This window comes from Acipenser ruthenus, chromosome 3 (assembly GCF_902713425.1).
Source record: "Acipenser ruthenus chromosome 3, fAciRut3.2 maternal haplotype, whole genome shotgun sequence".
In the NCBI taxonomy this organism is placed as follows: domain Eukaryota; kingdom Metazoa; phylum Chordata; class Actinopteri; order Acipenseriformes; family Acipenseridae; genus Acipenser; species Acipenser ruthenus.
Genome location: NC_081191.1, coordinates 106264362 through 106291740, shown reverse-complemented (window position 1 = coordinate 106291740; position 27379 = coordinate 106264362). Strand labels below are relative to the sequence as shown.

At 36.6% G+C, this 27379-nt stretch overlaps 1 protein-coding gene across 1 annotated transcript; it reads right to left on the bottom strand.

The window, feature by feature from the left end:
• Positions 1 to 282: 282 nt before the first annotated feature.
• LOC117435304 (E3 ubiquitin-protein ligase MARCHF11-like) lies at positions 283 to 18567 on the bottom strand. The gene is made up of 4 exons (XM_034058357.3): positions 17787 to 18567; positions 6426 to 6581; positions 2265 to 2457; positions 283 to 983 (listed from the first exon to the last, which is right to left on the bottom strand). The coding sequence occupies exons 1-4, from the start codon at positions 18243 to 18245 to the stop codon at positions 658 to 660; spliced, it is 1134 nt and encodes a 377-aa protein (XP_033914248.3). The 5' UTR covers positions 18246 to 18567; the 3' UTR covers positions 283 to 657.
• Between the last annotated feature and the right edge of the window lie 8812 nt (positions 18568 to 27379).

The following is a 27379-nucleotide window of genomic DNA, read 5'->3' as shown; positions in this document are numbered from 1 at the left end:
TCAGTATATATACGTTAATATAGGGTGTCTCTTATTGTATAAGTCATGTCATCCTGTGTTTTTTGGGGGGCGAGAGGACCTAAAAGCGAAGCTGAGTACTTCTGGCGGCTGCTCAAACTGTGCACAATGACATCTCTTACACAGTAAGACACCTTACACACGGTGAATTAACTTACTATACATCACACACATGAAGATTGCACTCAGGAATAGCTTTAAAATGAAACATTCTTTTTTTTATTTTTGTAAAACATAACTTTCAGTAGTGTATGAAATGGAACTATGGGTAGTGTAACATCTTTACATATTTGTTTGTATGTTCTTGGTTAATCTTTGGTTGTCAGAATCTGATTTGTTAGTATAATATATATATATATATATGGATAAGTTTGTGATATTTGGTGTGTATCCTAAATCCTGTAAAGAATACACTTAACACTATGCCCCAATCATACAAAAATGTACATTCACTGTAGTCATTTTTATAAAATGTATTTGGAATTCAATGACAATATAAAAGAAATCTCTTCATATAAAATGTATTAGCTTGTATCCCTCCCCATCCCAAATGGATCCACTTGTTTAATAATGTCAAAACACATTCACTGTAAGCATTGATAAAGGCATTCGTTTTTAAATGTAGTAATGGCAACATCTTCATACTGAAGTTACTCTTATCACCACCTCCCCTGAACTGTTATCTTCACTGTTGACTTCCTGGCTTGTCGACCTGGAGCACAGGTGCCGTATGCAGTATCCACAGTGATGTCGATGAGACCTTATTTGGGTCGGGGGGATGGAACTTGTGGGTCTGAAGCTAGTGAGGGGTAACCATAGAGTCCTGCTGGCGGAGGATTCTCCGTGACTGCTATTTTCCTCCACGTCTGTAGTCTTATCATAGTTCTGCACGTCCCAGTGCAGATTAACAGCTCTCCATCGCTTGAATACATTTTGAACTGCAGCTCCTTCATGAATAATTAAACCTGAAAGAAATCAATAGGTTAAAAAAAAAAGGTTTAGATGCGCACAATTTAAATCAAACGCACGTCCTTCTTCAGCTGGATCAATTCTAAACTCTTTAACCTTGTTGTTGAAATGCAATTCATGACAATTCCTGGACCCATAAAAACACCTTGACAATCTACAGATAAGAACCCAATACAAAACACTGACTAATAACAAGGAGAGGTTCTGTCTGGTGTTCGCGAGGATACCTATGCTGGTGTACTTTTTTGTTAGATCATATTACAGACTTGTTAGTTTGTAGTTAAGATTTTCATATTACATATGTTGGATAACCTCACTCTACCTTCTCATGAGACAGCTTAGGTGGATATTGCATTACTTTTGCAATTGATCAATATTTCCATCAAAAAGGAGCTGTGCTATTTATTGAATAGACGATTTTGTTAATATACAGTTTCACTTGTGGAAAATGATGCAGAACAAAAAAAAAAAAAGGTTTGTGAAAATTCGGTCACTCCCTGTGTGTTTGCACATGATCAGCATTAAGTTCAGTGGCTCAGAGACAAATTAGATGTTGGTTAAGGAGGACAGGAACAGAGGGAGAAATAGGGCAACTCAACGCCATGTCGCTCAGTTTTTTAATGTGTCCCAAAGTGTGGTCTTCTGTATGTGGAGTCAATACCAAACCAGTTGCAATGTCATGAGAATTTTGATTTGATTTGCAGGGTGTGGCACTTTCGTTGTTATCAGAGTTTAATTAATGGCTTTAGGAACCTTCTTTTTGTTATGTATAGTTTCACACAGAATAAACTGCATATTAGCACAATCAGCCATTCAATAAATGGCAAAGTATGGTTTCAAATCTTGTTCATTATTCACATTTAATAGCAGTACATGAGAATATTTTCAGACAAGTGGCTGTTGAAAATGCAACATCTCATTTTCATTGGATTTTTATTGTCCACATATCAAAGGTAACATACTGCCAACTGCATTACACTACCATTGCTCTGTCCATTGTTGTAACACAGTATCACAGCGTAAGTATGTTAGAAGATATTAAAGTAACATGTTTCTTATTAATACTGCAAGGAGTTTTTATTATGCTTTAATATCTCTCCTAAAAGCTGACACATTCAACAGTGTACTGCCAGGTGCCAATTGCTGATCAAGGCCAGTCTTTCTGAAAACAGATAAGATATACCTACAGAGTGGTATAGCTGCAGGCATTTCTAGAGGAAACCTCTGATTACAGCAAAATGGCCATAGCAAAACTTATCATTAACCAATATTCTTACCTATACACACTAAATCCATAAATCCATACATCCCATAGCAGATCTGAAACAGGACGTCCCTTCTTTGCCACACTGCATTCGGACTGAAAGCAGACCACAGGAGCCAACTCACACTTGCTACCAGGAACAGGGAACCCAGGAAGACAGCAATGATCTGAACCTTCTCAACCAGGGTTATTGTGATAGCCTGCCACTGAAGAAACAGGAAGCAGTCAACAGGCATCCGATGTGGCCTGTCAGAAAACGTTACATCTCTGCTGGTGTCTTGTGTGGGTGGGGAGAAACATGGGGAATTTTACTTATGTATTTCTTCTAGAAATACAACAATTCTAGCAAAACCACCAGTTTTTTCAAACATCTTGCCATTGAAATGACCGTCAGGTGATCAGTATTGAAAACCACTGATGTTTTTCGTTTGTAAAGTTTAAAATGAATGCAATAAAAACAGCAGTATCTGCAGTGAAGTTGGTGGATCTGTTTACATGTTGATTTTCAGTTTTTTTTTTTTTATTTAGCTGTTCCAACCAAATCAGTTCAGTACAATTTCTGCAAGCTAGCATTATTTAAAAAGTCAATTTTCCTGATGTGTTGAACTCAACAGTTGTCATTTCAAATTTTGTACAGTGCTTTTAATAATATAGCGATGCTGGGGACGGCAGTATGGAGGGAGTGGTTTTTAAAATTTAAAATGATTTGTAATGTGGAATAATGACCACTGTAGTCAGAACCTGGCTGGCTGAGACAAACAGTGAGGGTTGTTATATGCAATAATCCAAAGTTAAAATATTTGGATACTTATACAATGAATGTGATATGTGTTTTTAAACAAACATGCAGCAAACATAATCATGTTATATTAGTACAAATATGTAGTCTTTCTGAAATGAATGATGTACTATACTACTTCTGTGAATACATTAAGAAGCACCAATGATATATGGATCGCTTCAGGTAAAAACATATGTGTGGAATGTACATACACTACGCTGTCACAAAGGTCAGCTTTCTGATAAAGTCCAATGAAGCCCAAACTATGGTAGAATGTAAAACAGACAGCAAGGAATTATATTGCGTTACAAAACTGAACTTGATTCTGGATTGCCTCAGTTTTATAGGGGATGTTGCTTTTCGTATTTACAGTATGTATTATTTTCAGAAATGGATTTAATTTAATAAAAAAGGAATTGCTCACAAGAGAGGTTATATCTATTATATAATTCCATCGTTCTACTAATGACACTGCTGAGGTGAACAGCCTAGGACAGTGGTTTTCAGGCCTGGTCCTGAAGTACACCCAACAGTTCAGAAGTTTGCTTCAACCCCACTCAGGCCCAGATTTATAAAAGCACTGCACATGTTTTACGACCATAAAACAGGCGCTGAATTCTTGGATGGGATTTACAAAACACACGCAATGGTATAATCACTGGCAATGTCTCTGTGCACTTTAGCCCTTGATGCATATGTAATTGTGTATATGCTTATGTAATTCTGGGGCGTTTGGGAGGGGATTTTGCAAATGAGGTCTATTAAATATTCTGTCTAATTTATTAAAGCTGCCGGTAATTGTGGGCCTCGTATTTGCTTGATTATTTTAAGAACTCTGAAAAGCAGGTGTTAATTTGCCGCAGTCAGACAGTAGGCTGTATAAAAGGCAAGGTGATGTGGGAGACCTGTCTGCATCAAGAAGGAGACATCGTTTTCAAGGACAAAGAAACATTTGATAACATTTTGCAAAGAGCTAATTTTTTAACCCTTCTGATCAAGTCAGTTTGTAAATTACAGTTTATAATAACGTATTGTTTTGCAAACCCCAATTTTCAATACATGTTTCATAGCATAAATGACAAAAGTCTGCAAATAGAGAATATAGAATCCTTGTAAAAAAAAAAAAAAGGTTCTTAGAAGCACCTAAAAAGGTCTTCCCACAGTAGCAAAGCAAGGTTCTTTGAGTGTAGGCATTATTATAAGAACGGTGGAGGCGCACTAAAGAAATAGTCTCATAGATATGTAATACAATGAGGGATCATACTCCACCGTTACTTTAGTAATGCCTACAGAATTTGTTATGTAATATGGCATTCTGGTATTTAACAATGCTGGTTACTGTTCGTATGAAGCTGTATGGAGTTATTGTTGTTGAACATATTGCTATACAATGGAAGGATTTTCCACCCGTTTGACTGCCATGGATGTAAGTAAATAAAACGTATTGTTTCTGAAGTTTGAAAAGTCTGTATGCCTGGAATTATTCTATACGAAATAAGACGTTGAACTAATATGCGAAGCACAGTAACTGGATGATGCGTCGTAATGTATAAGCAGCCTAGACTACAAACTCTGAAGTGGTACATTTGTTTATTAAGAAGCCACCACACATTCCATAATTTATTCCTTTGTCCTGGTCATGTATTTCGAGCTTGTACCAAAATCTCCACTTCCGTACTGGAGCATCCTCATCACCTTGGCTAGTACCAGGCTGAGGTCTTTGTGTGCCATTCATTTTCCTTTGGAATGTGTAGCCTACACACGCAGGGTTGACCCAAACCCACTATTTATTGTGAAAGGTGTGTAATTCTCCACTGCTAATTGCGGTGACGGGTATTTAACTTGTTTGATTGCGTAATCACCTGCTTCCTGCAGTCTTATAAAATAGGTCGTTATTTTGACACTGAGTGCGGCCATACTGAACAAGCACATTAAGAGGTTTTTTGCGGTCCATTTTTCCCCATTATAAATTTGAGCCTAAATCTTTGTTTTCCAGTATATTACAAAGCACAAAAAAACAGCCTCTTTAAGGCTTTAGAACATACGAACATAAGAAAGTTTACAAATGAGAGGAGGCCATTCGGCCTATCTTGCTCGTTTGGTTGTTAGTAGCTTATTGATCCCAGAATCTCATCAAGCAGCTTCTTGAAGGATCCCAGGGTGTCAGCTTCAACAACATTACTAGGGAGTTGGTTCCAGACCCTCACAATTCTCTGTTTAAAAACGTGCCTCCTATTTTCTGTTCTAAATGACCCTTTATCTAATTTCCATTTGTGACCCCTGGTCCTTGTTTCTTTTTTTCAGGTCAAAAAAGTCCCCTGGGTCAACATTGTCTATACCTTTTAGAATTTGGAATGCTTGAATCAGATCACCGTGTAGTCTTCTTTGTTCAAGACTGAACAGATTAAATTCTTTGAGCCTGTCTGCATATGACATGCGTTTTAAACCCGGGATAATTCTGGTCGTTCTTCTTTGCACTCTTTCTAGAGCAGCAATATCCTTTTTGTAACGAGGTGACCAGAACTGAACACAATATTCTAGGTGAGGTCTTACTAATGCATTGTAAAGTTTTAACATTACTTGTCTTGATTTAAATTCAACACTTTTCACAATATAGAGTTTCTTTAAGTTTCTGTTCATCACAGGACTGCATTAAAAAAATTAACAAAAAACAGTATTAAATAAAAATGCTCCACGAGTCAAGAAAAAAAAAAAAAAAACATACATTGTGTTTGGTTCTAGACTTGAATTTGCCAAAGGTTATATTAAAAATAATATACTGCATCAAAAATATATAATACTATTTATTCTCCAGTAGGTTATTGATTGTTTTTCTACCAAGACTTTGGAAAACTTAAGGTATTTCATTATAATAATAGCTTTGGCACCCTACTGTTATCAATTTGGTGGTCTGCAGTCATTCTTATTATTTATTTTTTAGCAGACACCCTTATCCAGGGCGACTTACAATTGTTACAAGATATCACATTATTTTTACATACAATTACCCATTTATACAGTTGGGTTTTTACTGGAGCAATCTAGGTAAAGTACCTTGCTCAAGGGTACAACAGCAGTGTCCCCCACCTGGGACTGAACCAACAACCCTCCGGTCAAGAGTCCAGAGCCTTAACCGCTACTCCACACTGCTGCCCTAAAAGGCCAAGTCTGTAAGTCATACTGAGGACAGTAGCCATCACCAAACACAAACATGAGTTGAGGTTTAAACATGAGAACTTTAACATTTTCAGATCAATAATTTTCATAAACAATGAGGATTGTTTTGCTATCAGCAGGCAGCAAGCAGCAGAGCATTTTGTTCGTTGTGCTTATGTGTTTTGGTAATGTCTGGATTACAGTGGATTAAATGTGACAGAACCACACTTTGGTTACCTGACATGGCCTTTTCATTTTGATTGCGATGACTTGGTATCTGTAACAGCACAGCTCACATCTCCATGACCCCCTTTCACTGATCCATTTTAAAAGGCATTGCTGATGAGTGTATCTCACCGACCCATCACAGCGGCAAGGATTCAGCAATTCTCCCTGAAGACACAAAGACAAATTAGTGAAAACAAAAAACACCTAGAATAAGAACATCAAACTGTATCTTTAGAACCTCTCATTTTGCATTAAACTTTAACCAGTCTCTATTGAGTGTAAATCAAGCCTAACTTTAAAACATCTGGATACAACTGTGGAAAAGGTAGCAGTTTCTTTAGGCAAACGTGTCTGCTTTTTGTCTATTTGTGAAGCGATACATTGATTCGAAAATCAATCAGTCAGTAAGTTCTAGATCTGCCAAGTCTCACAATTTGGGAGCAATAACCACAGCAGCTTGAGTGGAGAATAATAAAAATCCAACTACGAGGAAGAGCAGGCTCACCATGCACTGAAGACAGAAAAATAAAAATCTGTCTTGAAACCACTTACCCCTGAAATCTCAGTCTTGCAAAACTGACAGCTAGGCCTACCTTTTTATAAATGTATTATAAATACATTGTTAGGGACAAAACTCAAAGCTTGTTATCAAGAATTCAATTAACTGTTTTAAAGAGGGTTTATTCATGTATTCTCATTTCTCATGGTGCGTCTTAAAGAGAATATCATAAAAAAGTTATTATTATTATTATTATTATTATTATTATTATTATTATTATTATTATTATTATTATTTCTGCAGTTATTATACATTATACACTGCGACAGCCTTTACAACCAATGAGACTGCTCTGTTGCCATAGGATATGTCACGATACACTGCAGCTTTTGATTTCTGTAGTTTATGAAATGGAAGTAGTTTAAGCTGAAAATAAATTATTCAATCACTACTGCAAACTACATAAGAGAGCAAAGTAAAAACAACATGTTTTATTAATCTATTTTCTTTATAAAGTAATGGTGTATAATAGTGATGATTTGTTTTAAAGAGCAGTGAGGTAAACGTCCTTGTTGTTTATTCAAATTCAGATTGTTTACCTCTTCCTGGGAGACAGTCAGCATCCCTGGGAGACAGTCAGCATGGTTTCAGGAAAGGGAGATCGTGTCTAACTAACCTGCTTGACTTTTTTGAGGATGCAACATTGAAAATGGATAATTGCAAAGCATACGACATGGTTTATTTAGATTTCCAGAAAGCTTTTGACAAAGTCCTGCATAAAAGATTAATTCTCAAACTGAACGCATTAGGGATTCAAGGAAATGCATGCACATGGATTAGGGAGTGGTTAACATGTAGAAAACAGAAAGTACTGATTAGAGGAGAAACCTCAAAATGGAGTGAGGTAACCAGTGGTGTACCACAGGGATCAGTATTAGGTCCTCTGCTATTCCTAATCTACATTAATGATTTAGATTCTGGTATATTAAGCAAACTTGTTAAATTTGCAGACGACACAAAAATAGGAGGAGTGGCAAACACTACTGCAGCAGCAAAGGTCATTCAAAATGATCTAGACAGCATTCAGAACTGGGCAGACACATGGCAAATGACATTTAATAGAGAAAAGTACTGCACCCAGGCAATAAAAATGTGCATTATAAATATCATATGGGAGATACTGAAATTGAAGAAGAGATCTATGAAAAAGACCTAGGAGTTTATGTTGACTCAGAAATGTCTTCATCTAGACAATGTGGGGAAGCTATAAAAAAGGTCAACAAATCAAGGGAAGTAATGTTAAAACTTTACAATGCATTAGTAAGACCTCACCTAAAATATTGTGTTCAGTTCTGGTCACCTCGTTACAAAAAGGATAGTGCTGCTCTAGAAAGAGTGCAAAGAAGAGCAACTAGAATTATCCTGGGTTTAAAAAGCATGTCGTAAGCAGACAGGCTAAAAGAATTGAATCTATTCAGTCTTGAACAAGGAAGACTACGCGGCGATCTGATTCAAACATTCAAAATCCTAAAAGGTATAGACAATGTCGACCCAGGGGACTTTTTTGACCTGAAAAAAGAAATAAGGACCAGGGGTCACAAATGGAGATTAGATAAAGGGGCATTCAGAACAGAAAATAGGAGGCACTTTTTTACACAGAGAACTGTGAGGGTCTGGAACCAACTCCCCAGTAATGTTGTTGAAGCTGACACCCTGGGATCCTTCAAGAAGCTGCTTGATGAGATTCTGGGATCAATAAGCTACTAACAACCAAATGAGCAAGATGGGCTGAATGGCCTCCTCTCGTTTGTAAACTTTCTTATGTTCTTATGTTCTTATGTTCCTACACTACACGTAAAAACAAATGATTGAGTATTAGAAAACATTTCAGTACCAGCTTCCAGCTCTAGAGGGCTTCTACCCAACAGAAACATTTTTATGCAAAGTATGTTAGTGATGTGGTCTTGAACTCTAAATGCTATGTTAATGTTGTATACAGTGCTTTTTTAAACAGACGCTGGCAGTGTGGAACATGATGTGCTACTGTTTTCTTTTCTCTGTTGGCTAGTGGAGAAAATGCGTTTAACAGCCAAATAATAATAAGATTCTACTGCTGCTTGGGGCTTCAGGGACCTCTAGCCCTCTGCCTTTATTCTCCCTCCCCATTTTTTTGGCCAGCCACCACTGCATAAGCTATAATGAGATATTTTGAGGAGGTCTCTCTTTCACCCCTCACAGTTCACCCTGCTGTACAATGTGTTCCGATGTTCAGTGAAATATGTTCACTTTGTACATTGTGGAATCTAATGTACATTGTACATTGTGGAATTTAATGGAGCCTACTCTCCCTCCGACCTAAGAACAATCATCCTTCACCAATGGGAGCACAGACCAAGCGATCTTCCACTCTGACAGAAACTAATAAAAAAAATTTAAACTACGTTATTTCCTTAAAACTAAGTTATTTTTTCCAGTTCATTATCTACCCAGTTTAATTATAAAAAAGGAAATTATATTTAAGATTCTTTAATATTAACTTAATTTACGTTAGTATTATCATTCATTAAATTCACTTGAACCTTAACACCCGTTTATTGTATTTTTATTACAGATACTATTATCCATGTGTTATAATTAGTTGCCAATTAGTTTTTATTATTTTCTCCCCAATTTGAAATGCCCAATTATTTTTTAGGCTCAGCTCACCGCTACCACCCCTGCGCTGTCTCGGGAGGGGCGAAGATGAACACACGCTGTCCTCCGAAGCGTGTGCCATCAGCCGCCCGCTTCTTTACACACTGCAAACTCACTGTGCAGCCGCCTCAGAGCTACAGCGTCGGAGGACAACGCAGCTCTGGGCAGCTTACAGGCAAGCCCGCAGGCGCCCGGCCAGACTACAGGGGTCGCTGCTGCGTGGTGAGCCGACCTAACCCTCCCTCCCCCGGGCGACGCTCGGCCAATTGAGCACCGCCCCCTGGGAGCTCCCGTCCACGGTCGGCTGTGGAATAGCCTGGACTCGAACCGGCAACGTCCAGGCTATAGAGCACATCCTGCACTCTAGCGAGTGCTTTTACTGGATGCGCCACTCGGGAGCCCCCCCCCCCAGTCCATTTTGTCACGGCACGCCACTACTACTCAAAGGATTATTATTATTATTATTATTATTATTATTATTATTATTATTATTATTATTATTATTATTATTAATTTATTTATTAGCAGACGTCCTTATCCAGGACGACTTACAATTGTTACAAGATATCACATTATTTTTTTTTACATACAATTACCCATTTATACAGCTGGGTTTTTATACACAGAAGGTAAAATAATAATGGAAGCAGAGTTTGACAATATTACACTGCAGACATCTTTTTTTAAACAAGTAGCCTATGTACCGACTGAAGTGCTCTGTTCAACCCGTTTTACCGAAAAACTTAATCAACTGCGTTGGTTTTCATACAAATTAGGCAGTCGACATGTTAAGCACCCTGTATTTATGAAGGTGGAGAAAATGCTTTTGATTGGCTATTTAAAAAATAAATAAATAAAATCCTCATAATAGGAAAAAATGTAAATAAAGGAATTTTCGGAAAGCATACTGACACGTGATAAATAGGGGGCCAGTGTCTTCTACAGTGTTGAATCATTGAATTAATAAAACAGATTATTTGAATTGAATATATATATATATATATATATATATATATATATATATATACAGTGGCTCTCAAAAGTATACCCCTTGGACTTTTCCACATTTTATTGTGTTACAACATGGAATCAAAATGGATTTAATTAGGAGTTTTTGCCACTGACTAATACAAAAAAAAGTCCATAATGTCAAAGTGAAAAATAAAATCTAGAATTTTTTCTAAATTAATTACAAATATAAAACAGAAAATAATTGATTGATAAGTATTCACCCCTTTGCTATGACACACCTAAATAAGCTCTGGTGCAACCAATTGTCTTTAGAAGTCACATAATTAGTTGAATGGAGTCCACCTGTGTGCAATTAAGGTGTTTCACATGATTTCAGGTTAAATACACCTGTCTCTGGGAGGTCCCACAGTTGGTTAGTACATTTCCCAACAAAAACTACATCATGAAGACGAAGGAACATTCAAAGCAAATCCGGAATAAGGTTCTTCAAAAGCACCAATCAGGGGTAGGATATAAGAACATTTCCAAAGCACAGTAAAGTCCATTATTAAGAAATGGAGAGAATATGGCACAACTGTGAATCTGTCTAGAACAGGCCGTCCTCAAAAACTGAGTATCCGGGCGAGAAGGGTACTAGTCAGGGAGCCCACCAAGAGACCTATGGCAACTCTAAATGAGTTAGTCTTCCACGGCTGAGCTGGGAGACACTGTGCATACGGCAACAATAGCCCAGGTGCTTCACAAAACTGGCCTTTGTGGGAGAGTGGCAAAAAGAAAGCCATTGTTGAAAAAAACTCACATCAAATCTCAGCTAGAGTTTACCAGAAGGCATGTGGGAGACTCTAAGACCAAGTGGAAGAAGATTATATGGTCTGATGAGACCAAAATAGAGCTTTTTAGACTCAATGCTAAGCACTATGTTTGGTGCAAGAACACCATCCCTACCGTGAAGCATGGTGTTGGCAGCATCATGCTATGGGGATGCTTCTCTGCGTCAGGGCATGGAAAGCTCATGAAGATAGAGGGCAAAATGGATGCAGCAAAGTACAGAGAAATCCTGGAGGAAAACCTGCTGAAGTCTGCAAGAGACCTGGGACTTGGGAGAAGATTAGAACATAAGAACATAAGAAGAGCAGGACAATGACCCCAAACATACAGCCAAAGCCACACTGGAGTGGCTTAAAAACAAAAAGGTCAATGTCCTGGAGTGGCCCAGTCAAAGCCCGGACCTCAATCCAATTGAGAATATGTGGAAAGAGTTGAAAATTGCTGTTCACCAAAGGTCCCCATCCAACTTGACGGAGCTTGAGCAATTTTGCAAAGAAGAATGGGCAAAAAGTGCAGTGTCCAGATGTGCAAAGCTGGTAGAGACTTATCCAAATAGACTCATGGCTGTAATTGCTGCCAAAGGTGCCTCTACCAAATATTGACTCAAGGGAGTGAATACTTATACAATCAATTATTTTCTGTTTTGTATTTGTAATTAATTTAGAACAATTTGTAGATTTTATTTTTCACTTTGACATTATGGACTTTTTTGTGTTGATCAGTTAGATATATTTTATTTTTGCTTTTAACTGAACATGCTACTTTAAGGATGCACTTGCCAAAATACATCTCTCTCCATATGGTTTGTGCAACACATTTTTGGTACAACAAATGAGGATGATGTCGCCCACAGACAGACCACAAGATCACACTGACAGTCTAAAAATGTCCTGGTCTCTGCTGGCAAAAATGCTGTCTTTGATTCAATAGGTTGCCCGCTCTACAGTGACATTTTTAGATAACCTTGTGTAACTGTCAGTCCCCAAGCAAGCACTATACAAAAGCATCAGATGCACTTGAATGTGTAGTTAATAGCCTCTAATTCCAATTACCACATCCCCTGCATTGTTCAATATTTTCTATAACAGAAGTGGCATTACTGAACACAGTTTGTTACCCTTCAGACCAATCTTTGAGCATCTGAGCCACTGCCCCTGTTGCAGAAACCAGAAAATAAACACGCCATTGTTTCTGTTTTCATCCTGATTTTTCATTTTTTATTTGTTGGCGTGTTTTTTTTAAAAAAAAAAACATTATCAGCCTAACCCCTCCCAATACTGGAAACTATCTGTGATATAATACGCATTTTACAAAACCCCGCCAGGATCAGAGCTTTTCAAATCGTTTGTTCTGATTTTGTCAGTGGCTGGATAGAACTGCAACGGGAGACTGGTGGTAACCATAGACCTAAACAAAATGAGGACTTTGATCCTTTACAGATATAAGAAAAAAAGAACATAAAGTTTACAAATGAGAGGAGGCCATTCAGCCCATCTTGCTCGTTTGGTTGTTAGTAGCTTATTGATCCCAGAATCTTATCAAGCAGCTTCTTGAAGGATCCCAGGGTGTCAGCTTCAACAACATTACTGGGGAGTTGGTTCCAGACCCTCACAATTCTCTGTGTAAAAAAGTGCCTCCTATTTTCTGTTCTGAATGCCCCTTTATCTAATCTCCACTTGTGACCCCTGGTTCTTGTTTCTTTTTTCACATCAAAAAAGTCCCTTGGGTTTACATTGTCACCTTTTAGAATTTGGAATGTTTGAATCAGATCGCCGCGTAGTCTTCTTTGTTCAAGACTGAATAGATTCAATTCTTTTAGCCTGTCTGCATATGACATGCCTTTTAAACCCGGGATAATTCTGGTTGCTCTTCTTTGCACTCTTTCTAGAGCAGCAATATCCTTTTTGTAGCAAGGTGACCAGAACTGAACACAATATTCTAGAGAAGGTCTTACTAATGCATTGTAAAGTTTTAACATTACTTCCCTTGATTTAAATTCAACACTTTTCAGAATATACCAAGCATCTCGTTGGCCTTTTTTTATAGCTTCCCCACCTTGCCTAGATGAAGACATTTCTGAGTCAACATAAACTGCTAGGTCTTTTTCATAGATTCCTTCTTCAATTTCAGTATCTCCCGTATGATATTTATAATGCACATTTTTATTGTCTGCATGCAATACCTTACACTTTTCTCTATTAAATGTAATTTTTCATATATATAGTCAGATCATTATTTGAGAAATGTAAAAAAAAAATAATAAAATAAAAATGACAATTGACACATAAACCTAATAAAACCCCTGCAGATTTTATTTTTATAAAATGTTTAGAAACACTTTAAAATGTCATTTTCATTTTACTAATCAGTACACCATTAGATTTTTTTGGAAAATTAGTATTTATTGTATATTAACATGAAAAGATTATTATTAAAGTAATCTTTAATAAGAATGTTTAAAAAACTGATCATAAAACCAAATTCAATGACTATACGTATTAACAGGGGTGCTTCATTTTATCAAACATATAATATTCTCCTCTTTGATGTTCTGTAATTACCTTTTCTGGTCCATGAACCACATGATGTATTATACATTGTTCCATGACTTTATTGATTAAGTAGATGCTGAGAAAAAATATCCCTTTGTAATGAAGTATCCCATTAAGACTGAAGAAAATGGCTTTTCCATCCAAGTACTATTTCTCTTGGAGATCTAATGACAGCAGTTTAACTTCCTCCTCCCCATTGAATAGCTTATTTCAAAGTCACCAAACAAGGATGTTTTATTTATCATTTGTAGTAAGGTATTTCTAACATCAATCAGACTCAGTTGCAAGACGAGTAGTTGAATCTTAAGATAAATCCTCCGAATTCATTATCAGTGCCTGCGCAATGTGTGTCAACAGCCCTCTGCTCACCTTCTGCAGTTTTGTGCTGCCATTCTACATCCTAAGACTCATTTTGAAAGCTTCTAAATGTTGTTTATGCTAGCCTGTGATAGGGACAGAACTTCACGCTGTAGGAACATGCTATAAGCCTATAGCCTAGTATTTGGAACCAATAAAACCAGTGCATTCTCAACTAGGCTTTAGGTCAACTTCCAGCTGCCCAAGTCTTGTCTCTCATGGGCAGTGATTGAGTGCAGTTTCATCACAAAGCAGTCAGTTCAGTTTTCTTTTTTACTCCTTCCTTGAAACCAGCCCTTCACTGCTGTCATCCTTCTACTGCAGTGCTGAATCATGAGAGCTCCAAGCCATACCGGAAACAAACCACAAAACTCAAAACACATCTGAATCTGCGCTTATAGTCCTTGTATTTCATATTAACTTGGTACTAAATCAGAAGTCACTTTTTTAAGATCATGCAACCCATTCCTGCATGATCTTAAAAAAAAAGCACTATAGAGAAACTCAGGATATCTTTCACAGATATTATTATTACAAATACAATAAACATCAAATAAAGCAACAGCCTACATAAATAACCATAGGATTCCCAAAATATTGTGTTGTCATTCAGTTATGCCAACACAAAATCCAAAATAGCTATACAATTCTAAAGAAATACCCAGTACAAAAAAAATAAACCTGGAAGTATTTTCTTATTTATAGTCCACAAATGCAGTTCACTTTTACATGTTACACTGGCATAGAAATGTCATCCAAATTACAATTGGCAAAGTAATACATAGTTAAAACAATAAGCAAACCTGAGTGCAAATCTTCAAATAAAATATAGGATACAAATTAACAAGAGGACATAGAACAAAAAAATGTGCTATTATACTTAACAGCACATTTTATAAAACAAAACAAAGCATTTTGAATTAAGAAATGATAGGCTCTTTGTGATTTTGAATTAAGAAATGATAGGCTCTTTGTGATTTTGAATTAAGAAATGATAGGCTCTTTGTGATTTTGAATTAAGAAATGACAGGCTCTTTGTGATTTTGAATTAAGAAATGATAGGCTCTTTGTGATTTTGAATTAAGAAATGATAGGCTCTTTGTGATTTTGAATTAAGAAATGACAGGCTCTTTGTGATTTTGAATTAAGAAATGATAGGCTATTTGTGATTTTGAATTAAGAAATGATAGGCTCTTTGTGATTTTGAATTAAGAAATGATAGGCTCTTTGTGATTTTGAATTAAGAAATGACAGGCTCTTTGTGATTTTGAATTAAGAAATGATAGGCTCTTTGTGATTTTGAATTAAGAAATGATAGGCTCTTTGTGATTTTGAATTAAGAAATGATAGGCTCTTTGTGATTTTTGGTACACTTATGGTGTTTGCTGTTTTAGTCGAAAAGGCTTCTCCTGTGCCAAACCAGGCCAGGCCCACAGTGGAAAAGAGGTTTAAGCAGTAAAATGAGACACCTGGCAGGAGCAGATTGTATTCCTAAGACTGTATCACTCTGAGTGGTTTTATTTATATTTCTGGATATTAGATATAAGTTTCTCTTTAGAAGGACCAACAGTTAGTTTATCTACAATATTTGGTTCATAATGCTGGATCAATGATATTGGGCCAACATAATCCCAGTGAGTTAAATTACATTGGTCCACGGTTCAAGCCCTTATTTGCACCAGGCCAATTCTAGTGTTATGGGTGACATTTGGACACAAAAAGTAACTTTTAATTCATTGATTGAATTTAAACTAACATTGTTGATGATAAAGTACTTTTTAAACCATATCTTGATAAAAATCTCACAGTTCATAGTCTCACAGTTATTTTTATTTTTATTTTTTTTGTAGCTGCCCAATTATGGTCATGTATGGATGTCGTCGACAAGCGTTGTTGCATCACTTGTCATGTACTCAGATTTGTGGGACCTCCACCCAAAACCTTGAATGTTCTCCACAATCATATCAATAATGTATCATGTTATTATTTTGTTATATCTCTCCAGCTTTACGGATGTGGTGGCATTATGCAGTGTCTGACCTGCAATAAAGTACTGTAATTCAAAATAATGGTTTTTATATAAATGTCCCAGTGTAACATCAATTTCAGGAACACTGTTTAGTGACACATGTATACGCATATTTTAAAACATAACCAATACATTTACTAAACTTTCCTGTTTCAAACAATATTGAAACCTAAGGGGAATGACTAAATGTTTTGTATAGATTTGAAAAATGACTGTATTTTCTATGTCCAGTTAAAACCATATAACAGTGAAATAGTTCATTTCTACTGGACACATGTCATGAAACTTGACAGTGAACATCACAGAATAGAGTTGTTGTTTATTACTGTGTTTGAAGCTAGTTTCTCAAAGTGCTTTTAAGCCCTGGGAACACAAATCCACTCACACAGTTGATTCAGCACCTTAGCGTTCTCTTTCTACTTTTATTCATTAACAAATTGACTGCAAATGCAAAGAGCATGCTCTTTCATTGTAAAGTAATACTTTGGATTGGTTTATGAGCAATACATTACAGGCTTTTAGTCCTTTTATGATTTGGAATAGTGCAACAAGTGAAAGGCTTCAACTGATTATCCATCGAGACAATCAGAGGAATCTGGCCAGTTAACTTGGGTGACATCAGCAGTCTACTTTGTGAACCAAAAAAAAAAAATCATATGGTGTCAGCCTTTATATTTTAGTCCTGGTGTCCTGGACAAATTCCAAATACAGAATACAATTCTGGACTAGCTAAAATCCTGCTAACCCAAATTCAAATGGTTTGAGGTTCTATGTTTAGCGTTTGGTTTTTACGACAGTGGATATTAATATTAATCATCACACTTTATCTGGTTTCTTAAAAACATAATTCCCTGGGGAATATGATAGACACTGTGGAAATGAGTTACTTAGACAGTATATATACTGTTCCCTGAAGTTAGAATTCTCAAGGCCGTGCTACAGAAACCGCAACATGTACTGTAGTTGCTGAAATGCATGTTTTAGTACTACAGTAAATACATTTTTTTAAATAAATACATTTATAAATTGTACATTACGTTATATTTGGCTATATTATGTAAATATGCTTATACTTTATAATCCGCAATTTGATTATAATATATATATATATATATATCGACCTAATAAAGCTTAAGGATGGCAAGTGCTTTTAAACATTAGAATTAAGTGTATCATAACCTAAAATAGTTATATGCAGTGAGGTTTGAACATATGACATAGAAATCAATCCATCTGTTATGATTCAAACAATACGAAACCGATGTATTTGTTAGTTAGGAGCTAATTAAAGTGAACGTTAAACCGTAAGCGTTTAAGGTGCTGTCTAAGGTACTGAAAAAATCCGCACTCTAAATACTCGACTATCAGACTCTCTCTGAGTGTTTAACTAAACTGTAAAACAGACAATCGCCCCCGTATCAAAAAGAATGAAAGAATACCTGCTCTGCGCCTTGAAAGCAAATTCTGCAGCTTGGAGTTGGGCTGCTGTTCTCGCTGCTGCAGTCAGAGTGTGATGCGTCCGCCTTACTGGGACTCTCCCCACTTTCCTCTTGCACCTTTCCACCACTGTGTACACAGCGACACTTGTCTTTCGCGTCGCCGCATCCACTGCGCCCCTCTCCCGGGTTTAGATCTACACCAGATCCTACTCCGACATCTTTCTCGTTCTCTTGGGTAGCCCCGGTGTGATACTCTCCTTTCAAACCACTAGTGCTGTGTTTTTGTATGCAACTCTGATTTGAAATTGTAGCGCCTCTCTGCGGGTCTGGTTCTGTAGCGCTGCAGACCCGACCCGCCTCTGCCTCCAAGCTCATATTAGTAAGAATACGGTTAAAAATTAGCACATCACAGGGTTGCAGAATCCGACAGAAAAGCTTTTGAGCGTTACAGCAGTTCATAAACGTTAGACAAACCGACTCTCACGTGAGCAGTCAGTCTTGTTATTAGAAGGCTGATCTCCTGACAGGTTCATATCCAAACAGACTGCAGAGTGCAATGGAGCGCTCGCTGGAAAACCGACATCCTTTGGAACGCGAGTGTCCTCACTAGGGTCGCGTTTCCAAGGAAACATGGAATTTAATAAACGCAGAAACTTTCCAAGCACGGGCACACGAGCCTGTCACACAAGATCACAAGGTTAACATTGCTGCAAAACGGTATGAGAAAGGCAACAGATTGAGCTGGGAAGCGCGCATACTGGGCTGTCCGTAGGTACATTTTGCGGGAACCATCCATGAGTGTGTGTGGGGGGGGTGGGGGGGGGGGGGGGGGGGGGTAGATTCTGGACAGCTCCCGGGACCGGCCTGCTACTGACCCACTGACACTTAAGGGAGCGATGTTTTCCCGTCTGTGTGCAGAGGAAGAAGGAGAGAGGTTGAGAGAATATTGAGAGAGAGAGAGAGAGAGAGAGAGAGAGAGAGAGAGAGAGAGAGAGAGAGAGAGAGAGAGAGAGAGAGAGAGAGAGAGAGAGAGAGAGAGAGAGAGAGAGAGAGATGTGGTTAGGAGGGCGGGGTGATTGATCTTGGATGTATTTTGAAAAGCAATCTATTTAATTTACGTTATATGGATACAAAGACTGGTTAAATCAAGCACAGATGGAAAAATAAATATGCATACTGTTATTGTCTGTGACTGACCATACTGAGTATGTAATTTCCATTAGAAAGCCAAGATAATTATAGAAATCGATATGCCTTTATAAAAATATAGTCTACAAATACGTCAACCATAACTGAATTTGTCAAGATATATTTACTGCAGAAGCCTAAACAAGTTGCTATATAGAATTTACTAAATATTTCTAAATCCTAAAACTTTTTTTCTCTTCTATACCTCTATGCATGACAAGATATAATATATAACATATTTATGTAATGCCTTCAGATATCTGTAGTTTTCTTCTATTAGATTTCAAAACAGCTTGCAAAGCTAAATCTATAAAAACAACACTTGGAAAACTGTGAAAATTCTATAGGTCACCCCCCCCCCCCCCCCCCCCCCCCATTGTGAGTTTTAAAGGAATTAGAGAGAAATTATTGTATAACCTAATGTGGACCCTTTAGAAACATGTTTCAAATTGGATATTAGAGTTTAAAGTCTGGGCATCAGCTGAATGGATGTTCTTCAATGTAATCATCCGGTTCAGGTAATAAATATATCACAGAGTGGGAGACTGCTGAATCATTCACATCCAGTTAAAGCAAGGTATGATGTCAGCATCACCCTGCAAAGATGCCAAAAGATGCATTGATGCAGCAGGGTTCTGTTACCCGCAGGTCACAGACACCCGGGTATTCACTGTGGATATAATGTGTGGTGTTAAGATTCAACAGTGGCAGTCTTGAACATTAAATAATCTGTGGATATTGGAACCTTGATCACTGTTAGCCCAGCTGTGAACTCATAGGCATTTCAATGGAGTTTCATAGGATGGCATCTGAATAACACATGATTTTCTAATTATGTTTGTAGTCCTGAAGATAATGTAAAAAATTGGCCACAAATTCACAATGAATTCAAACGGAACACCACTTGAATAGCACGTAATGCATTGGGATTCATACACTATAGACAAACCCAATTGTGCATTCATTTAAATGTGATCACAATCATAATTCTGTATTCTGAAGATAGTAACATTCAGGTCTGTTCTTTAACTGTTGTTAAATTAATATAGTCCTTTTGAAAAGTTCTCTTCATGAAGACAAAGGCATTGGGAAAATGAGTCTGCAGTCCTCTGTGGATGAGTGCCATTTCCTGTCAAAGTACTTATAGAATACCTAGACCTTGCCAGATGACTTCATATTAATCTTAGCTTATTATAGCTACTTGCTTTGTTTTCAAATTGCACTCAAGTTTATAAAAGACTATGGCTGTTCACTTGTGTACATTATACTAATGTACATTTCTATCACTAAATACATTGTATGGCATTTAACAAGTACTTAGCGTGAACCCGGCCCGTGTGGATGTGTGTACAGCACAGAAGAATACATTAGTCAAATGCTTTTTGAGCTGTGTGCTATTTTAATTTCAGTAATTACATATCCCAACTGAATCATCTTGATTATTCACATTATCACTTTCTAGTCCATCTGAAATTCTGAAAAAATAGGGTGAAAAAAGCTGAATTAATTTGTTGTGCAGATCATATCCTTTGTGTGATGCTGTAGAATGCTCAGTTTAATTTCATTAGAACATAACTGCAAATAATATATATATATATATATATATATATATATATATATATATATATATATATATATATATATATATATATAGATTTGTATGGATACTCGAACAGGTATTAATAACAATTACTGTACCTTTAATAATGTATAGAATAAAGTTACCATACACAAGTACCTACTGTATGATATATCGCTAGTAACCTATTCTATCACATTAAGCATACAAAATCACAAAGCTTTACAAATCATTAAATTAATGCAATTCAGTAAAACTTTAACACCTACAGTTAATGTAATGAAATACTGTAATTAAACATACCATATACCAAACTTTGAAATCACCAATGACTACAATTCAGTACAGCTTGGACACATTACAGAACTATAGGAATCATTAAACTTCAAAAACTCAGTACAATGTTTCTATACTTTGATACTTGCTGTTAAGGCATTGTAATAATGTGCAATTGAAATGAATAAAATAAAAGTTCTTAGCTGCTCAATAACATAGACAGGATCTCCAGCCCTTACGGACAAAATAGAAGAAAAATCAAGAACGAGGCGACTGTTTTAATTAAACTGCAACAATTTAAAGCACACAATGCTCCATCTAAGGTTTTGGTGGTTTGAATAATTCTGTAACTTTCATTTGCCTCAGTCTGCTGGTCTTTTTTTTTTTTGGCAGCTAAGTCTCGTAGTCGTTTTAGCATCAGAAGCTGTGTGCGTAATACACACGTTATATATTTAGGCCATCATAAGTAAATATCTTGTTTGTATTAATATTTGTAAAATTTAAAAAAAAAGCAATTTCTAGTTTACAGTTACCCAATACTATTGATATTTGATAGTTGCAATATATCTTTAGCAAAATCAGCATCTACGCTGGCTATTTCTACAGTATATATCAAGATACAACAAACAGGGGTTCATTTTGAAATACAAAAGACTTACAAGACACTAGCATCAAAGAACTCATAAAAAAAAAAAAATGCATGCCCAGGATAAAGTCATTCAACTCAGTTTTTTCCATAGCTGGTTAATTGGCTTGCCAACTGATTTTAGCAAAGGCTGCTTCAGCAATATGTTAAGTATTTAGCCAGTATTTAGGAATGGCAAATTATTGATGACACAGGTATGATAGCAATGCACATTTATTTCAACACCTAGAGGATAAATGGTTAAATGGACATGCACAGCCACACTCTAACTCTCAACCCCTTTGTTTTTAGTTTGTGGATCCAAAAAACATTTTAGTACAGCAATGTATAGAGATCTCTTACAGTTTGTACTTTGTAAAGCGGATGTGGAATATTGATTACATTATGCTTTTTAAGAGGATCTTTATTGCCAGAGTAGTGAGTCTGACTGTAACCCACAACTGATAGAAGTCCTATCCTGAGCTAACAGTAATAGCATCAAGCTCTGTATTATTATGATTAGGGTTTCACCATGTTAATTCAGTTACTGCATTGGGAAGGTTTTTTTTTATTATTATTTTATTCATAATTCATTCATGCACATAACTGACTTATGGCTAAATGCTAATAAACCATTTAATGACTGTTGTTGTTTTACCAGTACTATATATTCACATCCTTAGAATCCTCCATGTATTTTGCTAAGGCTGGAAGTTAAACAGTATTTATTAGCTGAACTAAATCCTAGACTGATTTAAATCTTACTTTCCTTACTGTCCATAAAGGTTTTACATGAGAAAATGATGCCATAGAAATAATTGTGAAGGCCTTTATACCAGTATAATATCACATTGTAAAGGAATATCACACTGGAATTACTCCTGTTGAAGTATTTGTAGAAAGTCAAACAATATTTATAAGCATTAGATATTATGCCTAAAATCTATTTTTCTGTAACACTTTCACTCTTACAGTTTCATTTATACAACACGTTGTCTTTTCTAATAATTGTAAAATACGGACCGGCAGTTAAGATTTATACATAGAAGAATTCAACTGCCATGATCCCTTTGGATTACTGATTGTGGATACAGTTAATATACAATGTCAGGGCACCTTTTTCCAAAGCTCCCAGGCCATCATTTCTACTGTGAGATCCAAAGGGTTTTTAAAATGGCTCTTCATCTGGTATTAACTTAAAACTTTGAGGGAGAAATTTAAACAAAACCCGTGGATGTGGAACATTCATACAATATCTATTATTATATACAGGTAGTGGACAAAAAAATGGAAACACCTGGGTAAATGAGGGACACCAAGTATATTGAAAGCAAGGGCTTCCACACAGGTGTGGCTCATGCGTTAATTAAGCAAATAACATCCCAGCATGCTTAGGGTCATGTATCAAAATGCTGGACAAGCCTGGTTGCCTATAATCATGGCTAGCATGGCTGCAAGAGGAGACCTCAGTGACTTTGAAAGAGGGGTGGTTGTTGGGGCGCGTTTGGCAGGAGCTTCAGTGACCAAGACAGCTCAACTTGCTGATGTTTCACAAGCCACGATGTCTAAGGTGATGTCGGCATGGAACTCCGAGGGAAAGACATCATCAGCAAAGGGCAACAGTGGGCGGAAGCGCATACTCCAGGATCGTGATATCCATTCATTAATTCGAAGGCAAAACAGGCGAGCAACTGCAGATCTGCAATTGACTGCAAATTTCAACCTGGGGCGTGAGCAGCCAGTTTCATCAAAAACAGTCCGCCGAGAACTCCACAGAGCCAGATAACATAGTGGCCCCACCCCCTATTAAGTGACTTTACATTTTTTTGTCCACTACTTGTATCATCCATAACTTAAGCACTCAATCAAAATCTGAGTAAAACCATTTTATATTTATCTAATTACAGACAGTTTCTTTATGATTCTAAACATCACTAATAGATATTATGTTATTTTCAAGCGTGTAGTAATGACGAGCAATAGCTACAAAACATGAAAAGCCTTCTCCTTAATCCATAGTTTATGATGGCTACATATTATGACATTTTTACATTCCTTACTTTCTGTTACTTGAAATATCAATACCTTTTTTATGTTAATATTTAAAGCTTCCACAACTACAGGAAGCCTTTTACATACATATTTAAAATCTCTGTAAAGCATGAGGATTGGTGAGACCTTGGAGTGATGGTTGACTCGAATGTGCTGACCATTTTACCAGAGCAGGGTGTTGCCTTGTTCATAATACAATTATACAATTCGCAATTATCATCTTTTTTCAATATACAACCATGGCCAAAAATGTTGCATCACCTTATAGAATTAACTCATTTTGCTTCATAAAGGCAAATGAAACCTGCTGAATAATGTTACTTTAACATACTGAATTACATACCGCTTTGTAGTTTTCTATATACTTAAAAAAAAGACAAAAAATTGAAAGATGTGACATTTCAAAATGTAACATGAAATACTGTACTACTATTATGGCTTCCGGTAGCCTTTAGAATTGTGTAGTTTCTTTGATTATGTGATCTTAAATAAAATATCTAAATTGTGTTCATATAGTTTTTTTTTTCTTTTTTTAAGGATGTCTCAATCCTAAAATTAAAGGTAATGCAAATCTTTTGGCCATAGCTGTATATGTTAAGTTGCATTCTCTGATGCTGCAGAATTTGGTGCACTCTAAGACATTGTATGAAATTTATGTTAGCTTGCAAGGCTGTCCCTAGATGAGACTAGGGCTTGGCTAAGTATAAGGTCAGTTTAGTTCACTGTGGTCTCAATTAAAGTAAGCTGAGACTCCCTGTGTCTCCTTGGGAATCACCTGAGGAAAGACGGGGATTGAATGAAACAGGAAATTGGATTGCCCACTCATCCTGAGGAAGTCTGGGACTCCCAGGTTATGGTTAATGCACATCAGTATAGTCTGGAAAGTGAACTACTGCTCTTGTCCACATAGTACCTGATCTAAAGATTGATACAGGTCTTCTTTCTCTAAAGTTTTCAGTAAAGCCCCCAGAAAAAAACAAACAAAAAAACACAATCAAACACCACTGCAGCAGCAAAGGTCATTCAAAATGATCTAGACAGCATTCAGAACTGGAATGACACATGGCAAATGACATTTAATAGAGAAAAGTGTAAAGTACTGCACGCAGGCAATAAAAATGTGCATTATAAATACCATATGGGAGATACTGAAATTGAAGAAGGAATCTATGAAAAAGACATAGTACTATATGTTTACTCAGAAATGTCTTCATCTAGACAATGTGGAGAAGCTATAAAAAAAAGGCTAACAAGTGTTTGATTTAAATCGATGGGAGGTAATGTTACAACTTTACAATGCATCAGTAAGACCTCACCTAGAATATTGTGTTCAGTTCTAGTCACCACATTACAAAAAGGATATTGCTGCTCTAGAAAGAGTGCAAAGAAGAGCAACCAGAATTATCCCAGGTTTAAAAGGCATGTCGTATGCAGACAGGCTAAAAGAATTGAATCTATTCAGTCTTGAACAAAGAAGACTATACGGTGATCTGATTCAAGCATTCAAAATCCTAAAAGGTATAGACAATGTCGACCCAGGGGACTTTTTTGACCTGAAAAAAGAAACAAGGACCAGGGGTCACAAATGGAGATTAGATAAAGGGGCATTTAGAACAGAAAATAAGAAGCACTTTTTACACAGAGAATTGTGAGGGTCTGGAACCAACTCCCCAGTAATGTTGTTGAAGCTGACACCCTGGGATCCTTCAAGAAGCTGCTTGATGAGATTCTGGGATCAATAAGCTACTAACAACCAAACAGGCAAGATGGGCTGAATGGCCTCCTCTCGTTTGTAACCTTTCTTATGTTCTTATGTTCTTAAGTAATACGGTTCTATCTTGATACAGTAGTTTTTCAAACATTACTGCTCAAAAAAAAAAAAAATTAAACTTAAATGAAATGCTTTTTATGGATTCATTAGACATGGCATTATCTAAAGGTTATCTCAAGCAATGCACTATTGTCAAGTTGTCTAGTACAAGAAAGCAGAAGATAAGGTCAAAGTCCATATACTTATCTATTTTATCGGCCAGGGCATAGCAACACCCTGGCTTAGTTTAACAAATTATATTAAGGCTGTAGTTGGGAAGGTACTGTATGAAGAAAACAAAATGTGAATAGAAAACAAGATTTATAATTACACAATTCTGTTCCATGCCATCTATGTGCACACCTTAGCACACAATTACATTTATAGGCATAAAAAGCTACTTAGATACTTGAGGATGCATTATTTCCACCACCCCAACAACCCGGTTTACATTAGTATCAATGGGAACTGTCATTTTAAGCTTCTGTGGGTTTTCTTAGCCAGAGAATCAATTAACGCATTGCCCTTTTAGCTGCATCATCCGTCTGCATTATTTCCCCTGCTAAATATTCAAGTGATGTAAGACTGTATTTGCAGACTTTTCCTGTCTGAGTGCCTAACCAATATTTAGAAATACATTGATCTGTTAAGGAAGTGGAAACCCTGCCAAAGACAAAGAGGCCATAACCAAATACATTGATTCATTTGTTATCTTTCTATTGTGTGGCAGCACAGTACCAGCACATCAGTCACTGCCCCACCACAAGTTGCATTATTCCATTTCCTCCACTCTTTTTTTTTCTTGTCATGTGTTATTGTTTTAAAGAGGCCATTCTGTTTTGAGATTCAGAGTGTGTAGATCTGACCCCATTCATGGCCTCGCAATACAACAATGCTCTCAATAAAACACCTGTTATCATCGTTCATAATTGGCAAGTTGGCTCAGGCCAGAAAACATGCTGTAGCATTTTGAACTAATTTCTGTGAGCCGTGGTACCTGGAAATTCAGCATAAAGAAAATTACAATAATCAGTTCCTAAAGATACAAAATCCCAACTTCAGAAGCCAGACACTTTCTGCTCCTTGCCAACTCTTAAATGTTAGGAATAATCCCAAAATGTATTGTACTGTAATCTCCAGACTTGAGAAAAAATATATACAGTGACATAGCTTCTATTGTCATTATCCTTCTTTTATTTACCAGATCCTTTTTTTAAAAAAACATACTGTGTGATTTCAAAATCAGTGGCTTTGCATCTAAATCCTCCCAGTGCTATCATTAACAACAATCACTCAGGGTAAGTGCTGACAGCACAATCCATACCATAATGCGCTCTAAAGTCTAGCTGTAGCCGATCCTGTGCTTATATTCAGTTGGGAAGTGATAGTCTTTACAGTAAATGTTTTTTTTTTTTTTTTTTTACTGTGCCATGCACTGCTATCTCCACTGTAGCTTTGCAGTTGACGCTATCCAATGATTGCCTAAGAATATTATTTTGAAGTCACAAACTGAATAGTGACAGCTAACAAAGCGTTTTCGGGATCATGCAGTTCAAGGAAGAGAAGGGGAGCACTGTTTGGACAAGCTGACTGGGATGAAATGTTTGCAATTATTTATCACTTGTTTTTTTTTTTTCAAAATGTAATTATGTTTTTCAAATTGAATACTCAATAAAATAAACCAATAATATTGAACTGCCTGTTTTTATTGGCAGTATATACCAAGCACACAACCATAGCACAGAACTAGATTTGTCCAGAATGTTCAATGGCTGCCTCAGGGACCCCAAGGCAACCTGAGCGGGTCTTTGATTTATCTGCAAGTAACTGGAATATTTAGCATGTGGGTAAAGTCTTTGTAGTCATAGCTCTACTAAATTCAATCTAATCTTTTAGCATCAGACACCTGAAACGCGGTTGCCAACAGTCTTGTTTGCCCCAAGTCCCGGTTTTAATCCTGGACATCTTGATTCCAGTATTATATATATATATATATATATATATATATATATATATATATATATATATATATATTTAGATTTCATGTGTGCTAGTGTTTTAAT

Bases quoted from the DNA above. Each gene is read 5' to 3' on its own strand.
- LOC117435304 (XM_034058357.3), bottom strand. From the start codon at position 18,245: ATGAACTGCTGTAACGCTCAAAAGCTTTTCTGTCGGATTCTGCAACCC. The intron at 6,582-17,786 runs GTATTCTTTCAT...TTGTGTCTTCAG, and splicing joins GCTTTCAAGGCGCAGAGCAG to GGAGAATTGCTGAATCCTTG. The intron at 984-2,264 runs GTAAGAATATTG...GATTTCTTTCAG, and splicing joins TATGGATTTAGTGTGTATAG to GTTTAATTATTCATGAAGGA.